This window comes from Tripterygium wilfordii, chromosome 19 (assembly GCF_013401445.1).
Source record: "Tripterygium wilfordii isolate XIE 37 chromosome 19, ASM1340144v1, whole genome shotgun sequence".
Taxonomy (NCBI): Eukaryota; Viridiplantae; Streptophyta; class Magnoliopsida; order Celastrales; family Celastraceae; genus Tripterygium; species Tripterygium wilfordii.
In genome coordinates this window covers 3,300,332-3,315,706 of record NC_052250.1, presented here as the reverse complement: position 1 = coordinate 3,315,706, position 15,375 = coordinate 3,300,332, and the positions used below count along the sequence as shown (strand labels likewise).

The 15,375-nt window shown below is 36.9% G+C and overlaps 2 protein-coding genes across 4 annotated transcripts; one reads left to right on the top strand and one right to left on the bottom strand.

The window, feature by feature from the left end:
• The first annotated feature begins 9,649 nt into the window (after positions 1–9,649).
• LOC119985070 lies at positions 9,650–11,375 on the top strand. The gene has a single exon (XM_038829238.1). The coding sequence runs from the start codon at positions 9,680–9,682 to the stop codon at positions 11,207–11,209; it is 1,530 nt and encodes a 509-aa protein (XP_038685166.1). The 5' UTR covers positions 9,650–9,679; the 3' UTR covers positions 11,210–11,375.
• A 239-nt stretch (positions 11,376–11,614) lies between these two features.
• LOC119985071 (cell division control protein 48 homolog C-like) lies at positions 11,615–15,309 on the bottom strand. Of its 3 annotated transcripts, none has more exons than XR_005465041.1 (4): positions 15,051–15,309; positions 12,820–13,051; positions 12,310–12,464; positions 11,615–12,233 (listed from the first exon to the last, which is right to left on the bottom strand). XR_005465041.1 is itself a non-coding variant. In XM_038829240.1 (3 exons), exons 1-3 carry the CDS (start codon positions 15,142–15,144, stop codon positions 12,431–12,433), a joined length of 360 nt encoding a protein of 119 aa, XP_038685168.1. In that variant the 5' UTR covers positions 15,145–15,309; the 3' UTR covers positions 11,615–12,430. The 3 variants fall into 3 exon arrangements, 1 of the variants encoding a protein (XP_038685168.1); XR_005465040.1 differs by having other exon boundaries at positions 11,615–12,228; XM_038829240.1 differs by having other exon boundaries at positions 11,615–12,464.
• Between the last annotated feature and the right edge of the window lie 66 nt (positions 15,310–15,375).

Sequence of the window (15,375 nt, the reverse complement as noted above, 5' to 3'; positions counted from 1 at the left end):
CAAATGTCATTAGGTGAGAAATTGATCAAGGACTTTCATGGTGGAGGTCTTAGTGACAATTTCAAGGATAACACGTGGCTAGCTTGGAAGGGAGATATTATTGGCCTCAGTTACAACGGGATGCTAGTAACTTTGTGCGTAAGTGTTATATCTGTCAAACTACGAAAGGCCTGTCTCAGAACACTAGTTGATACCTGCCCATGTTGGTCCCAAAAGGCATATGAGAAGATCTGTCCATGGATTTTGTGTTGGGATTACCAAGAATACCGCAGGTAGTGGATTCAGTTTTTGTTCTTATTGATAGATTTTTCAAGATGGTGCATTTTCTGCCTTGCCGCAAGAAGTTTGATGCGTCTCACATTGCCCATTTATTTTTCAAAGAGGTTGTTCGAATGCATGGAGTCTCACTAACTATCACATCAGATCATGATTTCATGGTTCTTAGCCATTTTTTGCTTACTTTGTGGAAGCAATCTGATTCCTTTCGAAATTTCAGTAGCACAACTCATTCTCATACCGTTGGGAAAATAAAAGTAGTGAATCAAACTTTGAAAAATCTCATTCGCAGTATCTGTGAAGATAAACCAAAACAATGGGATCATGCCCTTGCCTAAGCAGAGTTTGCATAGAACAATGTTGTTCATAATACTACCAGTAAACTCTTTTTGCTTTGGTATAAATACAAGTAACTAGATATTCTGTGGATTTATTACGGTTACCAAGTAATCCCAGATTGAGTGTCGCTGCTAGTAGTTTTGCAGAGGAAGCATAGTCCATCCATGCTGCAGTTAAGAAGAAATTGAAGGAGATCAATGCTAAGTATAAAGATGTTGCTGACAAGCATAGACGGGTGAAATTGTTTGCCGAGGGTGATTTGGTCTTGGAGCTCTTGCGCAAGAAACGTTTCCCCATAGGCACCTACAAGAAGTTGAAGCCTAAGAAGTATGGCCCTTTCAAGATCCTAAAGAAGATTAAGATAGTGCTTAGACGGTCGATTTGCCAGCACACATGGGTATTTCAAACACCTTCAATGTGTCTGACCTCTAAGAGTCGTTTTTTTTTAAAGTTTAATGTTGATTAGTCTTACTCGATTGTTTTCGTCTGCGTGACTACTTCTACCCCAATTGACTAAAAAAGAATATGGTCGATAAGCTGAACTGACAACTAATTCCATACCATCTACGGTACCTACATGGCTTCACAAACAACTTAACCTGGAAAAAGTTAAAATAAAATTGAGGACTTTGGTTTCATTAGGGTTCACTAAAGCATCTCCAACCCAAGTAACAAAAATAAGTAATCAAAACACTCATTTGATTACTGCTATGCTATAGTACTGTGATTCCGAGCAACTATTTCTCAAACTCATTTAAATTAACCCATTAAAGTAAGCCCATTTCCAAGATTAAAAATGATTCAGCCAAATTAAATGGTCAATGATTTAAAATTTAAAAATAATTTATGAAAAACTAAACAATTCTAAATTTAAAATTCTAAAGCATTCCCAATTTCATTTAAATCTTGTTGATCATTGGAGGAATTTATTTGACGTAGAATGAAGAGAGTCATTTCAATATGTGTTGTTTTAATGTTGTTGCGTTAATATTGAATCTTTTGTCAAAATTTTTATGTCTCTGCATTTTATCTAATGATTAAGACATGGTCAAATCATTTTGCTCAATTGTATTATGAAAACTAAACTATTAGGTTCTGTCAAATTCACATCTCAATTGCTCAATTGCAGCACTGCCCTGTTTATTTTTAAAAGAACAAAAATGAATGTTGAGTTGAGGTACCTAATATTGCCGTCGGTCCAATGATATGTAAGGTTTTTTTAATTGTAAATGAAGTTTACTATCTTTTTTGATAGAAAAAGAAAAATCCTAAATAATAAAACCTTTGTTGACGATAAGAGCTTCTAATCAAATGTCCCAGCTAGTTTAAAAATATATCGTAGTTTTAGTTTTAATTAATTGCTCTGCTTCTCAACTTGATTTACTTAATTCACAATACCATTATGTATCCCTAATAAATTCAGTCATAACATATAATTAGACAATGTAATAACGAAAGACAAGGGTCAGTTTGGTAAGGCATTTTGCCCAACATTTCTACTTGAATTAAGTTAAGAGCTTCTAATCAATTGTCCCAGCTAGTTTAAAATGGGGAAATTAGGGCAAATGACAATATGATAGTTATATGTTCAAGGAATGACAAAGTGAAAAAAACATTAGAAAAAAGTATATTTGTATTGTGTTGACAAAAATATCCCTAAAGATATCTCTAAAATCCATCTTAGAGTCACACGTGTGATGTTATTCTTCTTCCTCCTCCTTTTTTTTTTCTCTCTCTTATTCTCTCTTCTTCTTCCTTCACGTCGACCACCAGAAATTAGTCGTCCTGTCATCGTTTTCGACTAACGAACTACCGAAACAAAACTCTAGGTCAGCACAATCAAAGCCCAATCATCATTGGCCATAGATTATCACTTGATTCGCCAAAAAAGCTTCTTGAAATCACGGTCACTATTTGAAAAAGACCTAGATCCGGTCAATACGACCAACTTTGATGACCATCAACACCACCAATCAACTCTATGGATCAAGGCGCATTACCTTTGAGGTTTTATTGCTTTTTCGAACACTTTTTTGTTTTTCTTCTGAAATTGGATATGAATCTGTAGATAATATATCTGTTTCGGATATGTTCTTATATGTTATCTGTTTTGGAACTTCAAACTGATAACATTTCATTAAAGACAGATAATATTTTAACAAGACATAGAACATTTAGCAAGACAGATAACATTATGACAGATATCAAATTAATCGAAACAGATAACATATCATCTGTAGTCTGCAACCGAAATCAGAACAAAAAAAACACAAAAAATCACCACAGAAACTGTCGAAAATAATGATGTGATGACAGATCGAAGGAAAACTACAAGTCCCGTGGTGAGTATGATTAGATCTAGAAATTCAAACATCGAGAATATCCAAAATCAATAGGATCGCAAGGTGAATCATTATAGAAATTCAAAATTGATGCAAGATTCATATTAGAAAATCAATTTCATGAAGAAAATTGGAAAGAAAAATATTCTCTGCAGCTATAGTCGTGAAAGATGAGCTTTCGTAAGTTTGAGAGGAATTTCTATAAACTTTATGATTAATTTTTAAAATTTAAATAATTAAACTGAGGTTATTTTAGTCATTTAAAAAAATTAGGATAAAAGTTTATCCTTTTTGGAATATTAGTTTAAAGTACATGGACTTTATAAAATAAGACTTTTAAGAATGTCCCTCTTAGAACAATTATGGAATTCACCAGATAGAGAGAAAATACTCTCAAGTTTTGACATATTTCTCCAAAGAAAAAAGATAATGAGCCCTAGGACTATTAGTTTTGACAATCACGTCGAAATGAGACTCAAAATAGTGAAAAATAGGGTGAGTCTAAAAATTTATTTTAAGTGTATGTTTCTAATTTATAGATTTTGTAATTTTCTATTGTTTTAAGTATGCTAGTATTATTATTCACGAGTGTTGGAAAATTCACCACACTCACTATGTACTATATTGTTCATTTTGGGTTATTCGATTTTCGTGAATACACATGACTTGTATGACTTTGTTCTTCCTAAGTCGTATCAATTAATAATACTTAGGCTTAAGAAAAAGACCTTTGATGTAGGAGAGGGTGTGAGTCTTTTACTTATAAACCATCGGGATTACCCAAATTGATGTGAGACAATTTAACAAGTCATAACAATGAGTTGAAAGTTCCATAGAAAATGACATTAGCAAAACGCGTAAAGAATCAACCATGTGGACGAAGTTAGAAAATGTCATTGTCGAAAGTGATGTATTAGGTCCTCCTTGATTCTTTATTTGTTGTATTTACAGTTTTTCATTGATGGTCATTCCCATCCCAAGCTTTGGTATTGGTACTCACAAGTCACAACAATTACCAAAAAAATCATGGGTTCTCCTGAGTTAATTAAGTGGGATTCTTTTGATTTAATTGGGGAAGAGGGAAGAGGAAGCGAGGATATTATTATGCTCTCAATTCACCCTATTGGAGGATATTGTGTGATTAGATTAGTTGATTATGTCAATAATTTCGGCTATGTCAATATCCGAAATTATTGTGTGATTAGATTAGATTAGATTAGTTGATTCTATGTCAATAATTGCGGCTGATTATTGTGTGATTAGATTAGTTGGCTATGTCAATAATTTCGGCTGATATGTCAACAATTCGGCTGATATGTCCATAATTTCGGCTGATTAGATCAATTGATTCTATGTCAATATTTTCGGCTGATTCTATGGCATAATTCTAGTGCTTATATATGTAAGCAATATGAGTTCATGAATAATAAGAATGAAAAGCTTTCTGTCTCTGCATCTTTATTTTCTACATGGTATCAGAGGAAGTTCGTCCTCATAAATCTGCTTCTATTTGTTTTGTCTAAAAATGGCAGAAATCATTCCTGTTATTTCAAAAGCAGAATCATCTGCTGTTGTTGTTTCTAATCCTTTTGAGACCAATTCAAATCTTCGTCTAAGTTCGAGTCTTTTAAATGAATTTAATTACCTCCCTTGGTCAAGAACTGTTTCTTTGGCCCTTGGAGGGAGATCCAAGCTTGGATTTATCAATAAGGATACTGTTGTTCCGAATGATAAATCACTCGAGTATGAAACTTGGCTTGCCACAGATCAGATGGTGCGATCTTGGCTATTGAATTCGATGGAAATACATTTAGCTGAAATCTTCAGCTATGCCGACTCTGCTGCAGACATGTGGGAAGCCATCAAAGAGATGTATGGCAACCAAAATAATGCTGCCCGTGTGTTCCAACTTCAAAGAGACATAGCTTGTCTTCACCAAGAAGGTAAATCTTTTGTTCAATTTCTTGGTAATCTAAAAAGCATGTGGAATGAATTGGCAGTGTACAGACCACATACTACAGATTCAGCAACCTTGCTGAAAAGGGCTGAGGAGGATAAGATTTTTCAATTATTGGCCAATCTAGCACCAGAATATGAAGATCTTCGCAGTCGTATTCTAATGAATCATGAGTTACCATCTCTCGCAAGTGTGTGTTCTACCATTCAGCGGGAAGAAGTTCGTAGAAAAGTTATGAATGTCAACATCAAATCTGATTTGTCTGAAACTCGGGCATATGTCGCTCATGTTAGGCAAACTGAAGAGAAGGGGTACAAAGGAAGACGACCAGACTTGAAGTGTACTCATTGCAACAATTCAGGCCACACAAAAGATAGATGTTGGGTTCTACATCCTGAATTGAAACCAAGATTTTCAAAAGATAATAAGGGTACTCCAAGACGTTCACAATCATCAGGATACAAGGCCAATCATGTGACTACGTCTACTTCAGATGAATTGTTAAGGTTTACATCTAGCCCTGTTACTCTTATAAATGAATTTGCATCTTACCTTCAGGCTAAACAAGGTGCTCAAGAGAAGAATGAACCTGAAAAATCACAATCATATGCCTTGCTCGGAAAGTTTGCGGGTTTTTTGGCTGAGAATAAGTCTGTCTCTACCAAAGACATATCAGGTATTTTGAATGCTTTTTCCAATGCTCTAACTGTTAGTAAAGTACATAATTGTTGGGTTATAGATTCAGGTGCTACTGATCATGTGACTAATAGTCCAAACAATCTATTTGACTTTGAAACATTATTTCCTCCATCTCTAATATCTGTAGCCAATGGTAACGATGCAACTGTGGTTGGACGAGGAAAAGTAAAATTGCTCTCTAAAAATGTGGCATCATCAGCTCTTTACGTCCCTTCTTTTCCCTTTCAACTTCTTTCAGTTGGAAAGCTTGTAACTGCCTTAAATTATTGTGCTATTTTTTCTCCTCACAAAGTTGTTTTTCAGGATCTTATCACCAAGAAGACGATTGGTGAAGGGTTTTTCTATCAAGGGCTTTATTACCTTTCCAATGATGTTCCCACGTCTCGGGGTTTTCATGTAAACGCTTATTCATCTTCAAATTAATCGTTATGGCATCAACGCTTAGCTCATCCTTCAGAGCCCATTCTATCCAAGATTTTTCCAAATCTGCATAAATCTTCAATAAGTTGTGATGTATGTCACCTGTCAAAATCTACTAGACTATCATTTCCGTCTTCTGATTCTCATTCCAATAAAATATTTGATTTAGTGCATTCCGATGTTTGGGGTCCAACTCTTGAATCTTTTGATGGCTACAAATATTTTGTTACTTTTGTTGACGACTACTCTCGATTTACTTGGCTGTATCTTTTAAAATCAAAAAGTGATGTTGCCAATGTATTTCAAGATTTTCATCAGCTTGTTCTCACTCAATTCTCAACCAAAATCAAAGTCCTACGATCAGATAATGGCACTGAATTTATGACACACATTATGTCACAATACTTGAGCATGCATGGCATTATTCATCAAACTAGTTGTGTTGGTACTCCACAACAAAATGGAATAGCCGAGAGAAAAAACCGTGACTTATTAGAGAAAACTCGAGCATTAATGTTTCAAATGAGTGTTCCCAAAGTTTTTTGGTCTCAAGGGGTGTCCACGGCAGCTTATCTCATTAATCGACTACCAAGTCGCATTTTGCACTTTAACTCTCCTTATGAGTTGTTGACAGGTCAAAAACCAGCTTTAGAGCATCTTAAAGTGTTCGGATGTTCTTGCTATGTACACATTCAAGCTTCCCAGCGTGACAAGCTAGAACCCCGAGCTGTCAAGTGTGTCTTTCTAGGCTATTCACCAACCAAGAAGGGGTATAAATGCTACAATCCTACTACTAGACGGCTCCTTGTTACTAGGGATGTCAGGTTTGAGGAAAATGCTTCTTTCTTCCCTCAAACTAAGCATATATTCAATCAGGGGGAGCTAGATCAATTTCCTTTGCCTATCACAACACCTGAATTGTCAGTACATGATCAGGGTGCTCCTACTCCAGATTCGGTACCTTTGTCTAGTGAATCAAGTAATGGTGACATACCTCAACAAGATACTGCAAGTGAAGTAGTGACACCACCAGCATCAATTTTGGGTGATAGTGTGGCTCTTCCCAAACAACATCACTCCATTCGTACACGACATCCACCATCCAAACTACAAGACTACATGGTTTACTCGGTAAGACACCCAATCACTGATGTTCTTGGATATCAAAAATTGTCCACTTCACATGCAGCCTATCTTAGCAGTATTTCTAGCAACATGGAACCTCAAAGTTTTCATGAGGCTAATAAACAAGACGTGTGGCAGCATGCAATGCAAGAAGAGCTTATGGCTCTAGAAGAAAACCACACCTGGAGTATTGTTCCAATACCACCAGATAAACAGGCAGTTGGCAGTCGATGGGTATACAAGATAAAATTCAAGTCTGATGGATCAATTGAGAGGCATAAGGCTCGCTTAGTTGCGCAAGGCTTCACTCAAACTTATGGAGTAGATTATAAGGAGACCTTCGCACCCGTTGCGAAGATGACTACAGTTCGTACATTGCTTTCGGTGGCTGTGAATCATGGATGGTCCTTGTCTCAAATGGACGTTAAAAATGCATTTTTGCATGGTGATCTCAAGGAAGAGGTGTATATGAAATTGCCACCGGGACATCCTCAAAGCAATAATTCTAGTCTTGTGTGCAGGTTGCATAAATCAATCTACGGATTGAAGCAATCTCCTCGTGCATGGTATGCAAAGTTGAGTGCCGTGCTTGAGGAAATTGGTTTCAAAAGGAGTAATGCAGACCATTCTTTATTTGTTCGCACCAGATCCAATGAAAGGTTGGTTGTTCTAATTTATGTTGATGATCTCATTATTACTGGTACTCATGATACAGCTATTCACAACCTTAAAAAGATCCTTCATCAAAGATTTTCTATTAAGGATCTCGGTGCTCTTAAATATTTCCTGGGAATAGAAATGGCCACATCGCACAAAGGGCTTTTCTTGAATCAACGGAAATATGTGTTAGATTTACTTCGTGAAGCAAATATGGTTGATTGCAAATCAGCCAAGACACCGCTAAACAGTAAGCTTCAGCTCTCTATGCATGGTGAGCCTCTTGATTCTGCTCAACCTTATCAACAGTTAGTTGGCAAACTCATCTACCTTACCATCACAAGGCCGGATATTAGTCATGCAGTCAGCCTCGTAAGTCAGTTTATGCATTCTCCTACCATTGATCATATGATCATGGTCAAAAGGATTCTTCGCTACCTAAAGGGATCTGTTGGTCGCGGCATTCTGGTGCAGAATAACGGTCACTCTCAAATTCTTGGATATACCGATGCTGATTGGGCAGGTAATACTCTTGATCGGAAATCCACAACTGGATATTGTGTGTTTATCGGGGGGAACCTGGTTTCATGGAAAAGTAAAAAACAGGCTGTTGTTGCGCGTTCAAGTGCGGAAGCAGAATATCGAGCTATGGCTTCTGCTGCCTCTGAACTTATGTGGTTAAAGGCGTTGCTTATTGACCTTGGTATCTCTACCTCTCAACCTATGACTCTTTGTTGTGATAATCAAGCGGCTATGCACATAGCCTCTAATCCAGTTTTTCATGAACGAACTAAACATATCGAGGTTGATTGTCATTACATTCGGGAACAAGTTCAAGCTCAAGCCATTGCTACTAGATACACTCGGACTCAAGATCAACTTGCGGACATATTCACAAAGGCTCTACCTTCGGCTCAGTTTACTCGAATACTTTCCAAGCTTGGCTCGATCAACCTACTCGATCCAGCTTGAGGGGGAGTATTGGAGGATATTGTGTGATTAGATTAGTTGATTATGTCAATAATTTCGGCTATGTCAATATCCGAAATTATTGTGTGATTAGATTAGATTAGATTAGTTGATTCTATGTCAATAATTGCGGCTGATTATTGTGTGATTAGATTAGTTGGCTATGTCAATAATTTCGGCTGATATGTCAACAATTCGGCTGATATGTCCATAATTTCGGCTGATTAGATCAATTGATTCTATGTCAATATTTTCGGCTGATTCTATGGCATAATTCTAGTGCTTATATATGTAAGCAATATGAGTTCATGAATAATAAGAATGAAAAGCTTTCTGTCTCTGCATCTTTATTTTCTACACACCCCCATAAGTTGGTATTCAGTCAAGAGGTGAAGAATGATGGAGAAATTCTTTGTCGTTGGTGTTTGGATCCAGTGAAGGATGCTCACTTCAATTGCAAAGACTGCTCTTTCTCTCTTCACAAGTCTTGTGCAAACGTTGTTCGAGGACGGCGTCACCATTGCTGGATTTCCCTTAACAAAAACGAGGATGGATGCTATAATTGTTGCGTCTGTGGGGAAATAGACAGTCATCCAAGCTATTTTTGTCCCACATGCGGCATGTTTCTTCACAAGAGCTGCTTCAGCGATTTGCCAAGAGAGTTTAAGCATGTTGTCCACCGCAAACACCCTCTTTTTCTTCTCTCCAATTGCAAACTGGACGACACATGGGAACACAATAGTACCTCTGTTTCCTATGGTGCCTTGCTTCCTATGGTGCCTTTGTTTACTACTGCAAATATTGCACATTCATCCTCGACGCCAAGAGAGCTCTCCAACGACAACCTTTGTGTTTACAGGAACCGGAAAATCACAAACATCAATTTATTCCCCTTATGAGGTCAGAATATTCTTTTCCCTGTGATGCTTGTGGCCTCAGAATTGGAAATTTTGGGTCGTCAAGCGAATCTTTCCTATGCACCATTTGTCAGATCATTGTTCACGACGACTGCATCTCACTCCCACACACAATCAATATACTTCATCATGATCACCCTCTCACCCATACTTTCTTCTTTCTACTTAAAGATGAAGACATTCCTCCTGTTGACCAACTAAATTGTCGAATTTGCCGTACCAAGTTTGACAAGGATTTTGGAGGTTATTCTTGTGTGGACTGCCAGTTTGTTACCCACGTGGGCTGCGCGTTTGAAAATCAGATTTCAACAAATAACTCAGTCGTGAATGCTCAGGAAGCAATTGTTGATTTGGTCAGGGAGATTGAGCTGACGGAAGATGAATTCCCCCTACAGATTAAGCACTTCAGTCATGAGCACAAATTAAGTCGTGGTGTTGAAATGGAGGATAAATGTTGTGATTGCTGCATCCGACCTATCTCACATCCATTTTACAGGTGCGTGGAGTGTGGCTTTTTTCTCCACAAGACCTGTATTGACTTGCCAAACCAAATAAGACCTGTTTTTCATGACCACCCCTTAACCCTTCTTCCGAGTGGGCCTGATGACAATTGGACTTTCGAATGTTCTCTCTGTTATACGTATTGCCATGGCTTCGTATATGCTTGTGAAGAATGCAAAAACTTCTATGCTGATGTTCGATGTGCATCAATCCCGCTAAAAATTAGACATCTTGGTCATGATCACAGACTCTCTTTCACTCGTAGACCCAGTTATAATAGATATTGCTACTCTTGCAGTTTCCCAGATGAATATCTATTTCAATGCAATGAGTGTCCATTTGACATAGATTATAGATGTGCTACACTACCGTCTACTGCTAGATATTGGGATCATGAACATCCACTTGTGCTTACTTATCATACAAATGACGATGGTTCTGATGCCTATTATTGTGATATTTGTGAAAAAGAGAGAGATCCAAAGCATGGGTACTACTATTGTGCTAAATGTGACTATGCTGGTCACCCTGATTGTGCTCTTGGTAAGTATCCATATCTCCTTCCAGGACGATTATACAACATGTCACGTCGTTTTTTCACCCTCCGGGGATCTGATTTTGAGCACAACATTAATTTATGTAGTGAATGTCAATCACTTTCGTGGATTCCAAAAACATTTAGTGATCTCAAGTTACATAAACATCCTCTCGTCTTAGCCGACTGTAATCATCAAGGAAACGTTTGTGGTATATGCCAGGAAATGGTATATAGCATCTGGTTTTGTTGTGGAAAATGTGATTTCCATGCTCATCTTGAACGTGTTTTGGGAGATGACTTCACCGTTCAACCTCGCCAAATGACTCTTAGCATTGTCAAAAGAACAGGTTGGGGGTGTCTTCCATGTATGGTGTGTGATGAGGATTGCAGAGATGCGTGCCTCCAGTGTCCTAAGAGTGGATGCAGCTTTTGCCTTCATTTCGATTGTGCATATTATCGTTTGTGTTAGCATAACGGAGATGCGTGCCTCCAGAGTGTCTTAAGGGTGAATGCAGCTTTTACGTTCATTTTTTGGATTGTGCACATTTGCTTTTGCGTTTATTTTGATTGTGCACATTATCTTAAATACATATACCTGATTAGTACTAGTACAACTGATGCTATAGGCCACTTTATCATTGTCGCCCACTTCCAAACTTCTTATACCTTACATTATAATTCTCACTTGCGTAGATCTGAAACTACTGGCTGTATGACATCAATGAATCACATAATCTCTTTTTTTAAGAGTTCAACCATTTGCAAAATCAATCAAACCACCAAAACCAAAACCATAGCAATCATCAAGAATAACACAAGCATGAAACAATCTTCTTAAGGACCAAAAAATTAACAAAAAAATAATAATAATAAATGAGGAGAAATAAAACCCTAGCTTCTTATACCTTAGAGAGTCTTAAATTTATACACAAATTAAATCAAAATATAGACATCAAAGTATGTCATTGAGCAAAACTGGTCTATACATATGCACAACTAAGCTTTTGGTGAATTGCTCATCTGATTCCTGACAGTCCCATGAATATGTGGCCTTCATTGTCATCAAGATCCTTTCCAACGCGAGGCCAATGCAGTACGATGCCCAAAACAAAGACGTTTGCTTCGTATTAAACTCCAGGTTGAATCTGTCGGTTCGAAAAGCCGCCGAATTAACAAGGTGTTGACCCTTATCATTGACCCAATCATCGACAAGTATGCTGCATCTTGTGTCTGCCCCAGAATCCTTTATGTTGTTGAAGTGATTCTTCATATCTTCGAACTCATCCTCAAGGATTGATCCTCTCAGTTCTTGGAGATTCGGCATGTAATACTCCACCTGGCCTACTTTGAAGGAAGTACTGATAATTCTCATTCTCCTAAAGCTAGGAGAATTGACAACATCAAAGTCGACTCCAGTTTCGTAAATGAATCTTCCAAAGCATCTACTGGCTTCAGTTTGCAACCACGATGTCGCTTTAGTTCAGTTACCTGCACTACCAGAAGCAAAAACAAGTGAAGCCTTTCTCTCACTCTTCCTACATGGCTCTGGAGAAAATTGAAGCTACTCACTTCCTTTCCACAGTAGTTGCACTGAATCCTCGTCTTTTGTTCATCAACCATGAAGCCATAGTTGCGAGCCTGTATAAGCCTCCACTGAACCCTCGTCTCCTCTCACTTATCGATCGAGTTATCAGTTTCTGCCATGTTCCAAGGGTAGTGCTTGCCTGCAACATCACAAAGAATCATAAGCCTGTATAACACTCACTGGTTTAAAAATAAAAGGTTATCTTTTATGTGGTCCCCTGCAAGAATTCAAAATTTTGACCCATGCTGTCAAAATGTTAAAAATGCTCTGTTTTCTAAATTATTTTTAGAAAATAGGTACTCTGTTTTCTAGGAAGAAAATGACAAGGTCTTATCTTTACCATATCAAAATACATTTTCCGCAGACTAACAAAGTAAAAGTGAAAACAATATTTTGGAAATGAGAACAAAGAATGAAAGCACATAGCTTGCAAACCAAACAGTCTCACAGTCTAGTTTAATGCATTATTATAACAGAATTTATGTTTCAATTACTTTTTAAATATAACAGCATCAGGCATATTGGTAGCCCCAATTACAAGAACATAGCCACGCCTATGCGATTCATCCATGCAAGTCAACAATTGAGACACTATCTGTCTCTCCATCTCCCTCTGTAGATTATATCCCTTAGCAGCGATTGCAGCAATCTCATCAATGAAGACAATTAACGGGGCATTCCTATAAGCTTTTGAGAACAGTTCTCGAATATTTTGTTCAGAGGCACCTAAAATATACATCACAGGGTAAATGAATTACAAAAAACATTATTTGAACAGGTAATATTGAAATTAAAAATCCAAGATTCTGGTCAATGCAATATCCAAATTCCAAAGACATAGAATGATTAAAAAAAAATCGTAAAAATTGACAGCCCAATTTATCCTCGAAGAAAACACTTATATATTAATAACTAAAAAGAACAAACCATTATCCAGAACAACATAAAAGAAAAACGTTAAAAGATTTCAGAGGTGGACAGAAGGTTTATAAGCAGTTTATTTGATGCAAAATTTCCAAGGCATCAACAGCCATACTCGAGTAATAAAACAATAACAGAAATTGCATGTTCCAACAGTTCTATTTAACCATGCTTTCGGCACAATTACAAAGGAACTTCAGCTACACTCAATAACAATATACTCTCGCTTTCCTAAAAACTTTCCCCTTCTATAACAATGTACTCGCAGATGTGATCTAGTTGCTAGAAAACGAATCCACTGATCACTCAAAATACTATCCTTTCACTCAAATTATGTTTCTATAAAAACATTCTCACTTGCGTCGATCTGAAACTACTGGATGTGTGACATCAATGAATCACATAATCTCTTTTTTTAGAGTTCAACCATTTGAAAACTTCGAAAAATTAAATCAAAACCAATTTCACATAGCCACCCAAAAAAAATTTTGAATCCACTCAAACAAACAGTTTTCTTAAAGCAAACAACCTATAGCAAATATATCCAAAGAACTATTGCTTCGCTCAATAACAAGATACTCTTACATTTCGCAAAAACTTTCCACTAAAAATTAGGATAACTGAACTATTAATTATTGATCTTCCTTATGTGCTTCTTATATTTTCTTTCACCTTCTGTAACAAAAATGTACCCACAGTTATGATCTAGTGGCTCGAACAGCAGTACTCTAATCACTCAAATTACTAACCTTTCACGAGCTATTGCACTCTAAATCTAGGACATAATTCTCACTAACGCTGTCAAAAGACACATTGATGAGTACATGGCAATTATAAGCAATCAATACTCCAATGATCCAATGAGTATATCTTTAATGTTGGTGTTTCAGCCACATCTAAACTTGGAAATATTGAAGTCATTAAATTAGAAAAACATGATTAATCATTTGCTGCCAAACACTTAAGGCTGTTGCTGTTTTGTAGAAAGGTATTTAATCAATTTCCCAGGGGAATAATTTTTATGCTTGCTCATGCACAATAGGGTTATACAACTGTGGCAGTTTGTGGGACGGTGACGTTTTGACTAAGTTCACAACGTTATGTACACGTGGAGGGCGGCTCTTTAAACTTTAAACCAGTTTAAAAGATCGTTAATAGTCGTTAGCCTACATTGAATGCCATAGACGGTGAAAACTCCGGTTGGAGAGTCAAGCAACGGCACTTATTTTTGGAAGAAGATAAGGCTGAAGCTATTTTAGTTAGGGTTATAAAAAGAAAACACCACTGGTAAATACTTCTTGTTTGGAAGGATATCCATTCTCGAATTCGGCTTTCTATTTATCCTTCTGGTTCATTTTATTTCTACATACTATTACAATCAGTTCAGAAAAAATCAATAGAAGATATCCAAAAGAAACTCCACATTACGTTATCGAGTTGCTCTTTCACTGGGTGGTCTCAATTTTCCTTTAATCTTAAAGTTCACCAACATGAAAACTTCAAAAAAAAATAAATCAAGTTAGCAAAGCCAGATCAATCATCCAGAATCACATAAGCATTAATCAATCATTGTAAGGGCCAACAAATTATAAAAACAGAAATAAAACCCTAGCTTCTTATACCTACACAGTCTAAAATTTGCACATAAAAATTAAACCAAAATATAGACTTCAAAGTATGTCATTGATCAAATCTGGATGAAGATTCAGAAATAAAACCCTAGCTTCTTATACCTACACAGTATAAAATTTGCACATAGAAAGTAAACCAAAATATAGGCTTCAAAGTACGTCGTTGATCAAACCTGGATGAAGATGCAGAAATAAAACATTTTTGGTGGATTGCTGATCTGATTCTTGAAGATCCCGATAAAAAGCGGCCTTCATTGTCATCTTCATCGTCTGCGATCTCTGAGTTCATCGAGTAAGACTGAAGCGGCTAAGATCAGACGGAAGGACGTCTCGCACTATCTCCTTTCTTTCATATAATAAATTTAGGGTAGAAGGCACTCCTATTAATATTGAGCAACCACGATGGTTTGCTATTGGACCAACAAAAAACATAGGAGAGTGTGTTGCTAAACGGTATTGTAGAGTTAGTAAGGGGGAGCTAATGTGAGGGAAGTACCT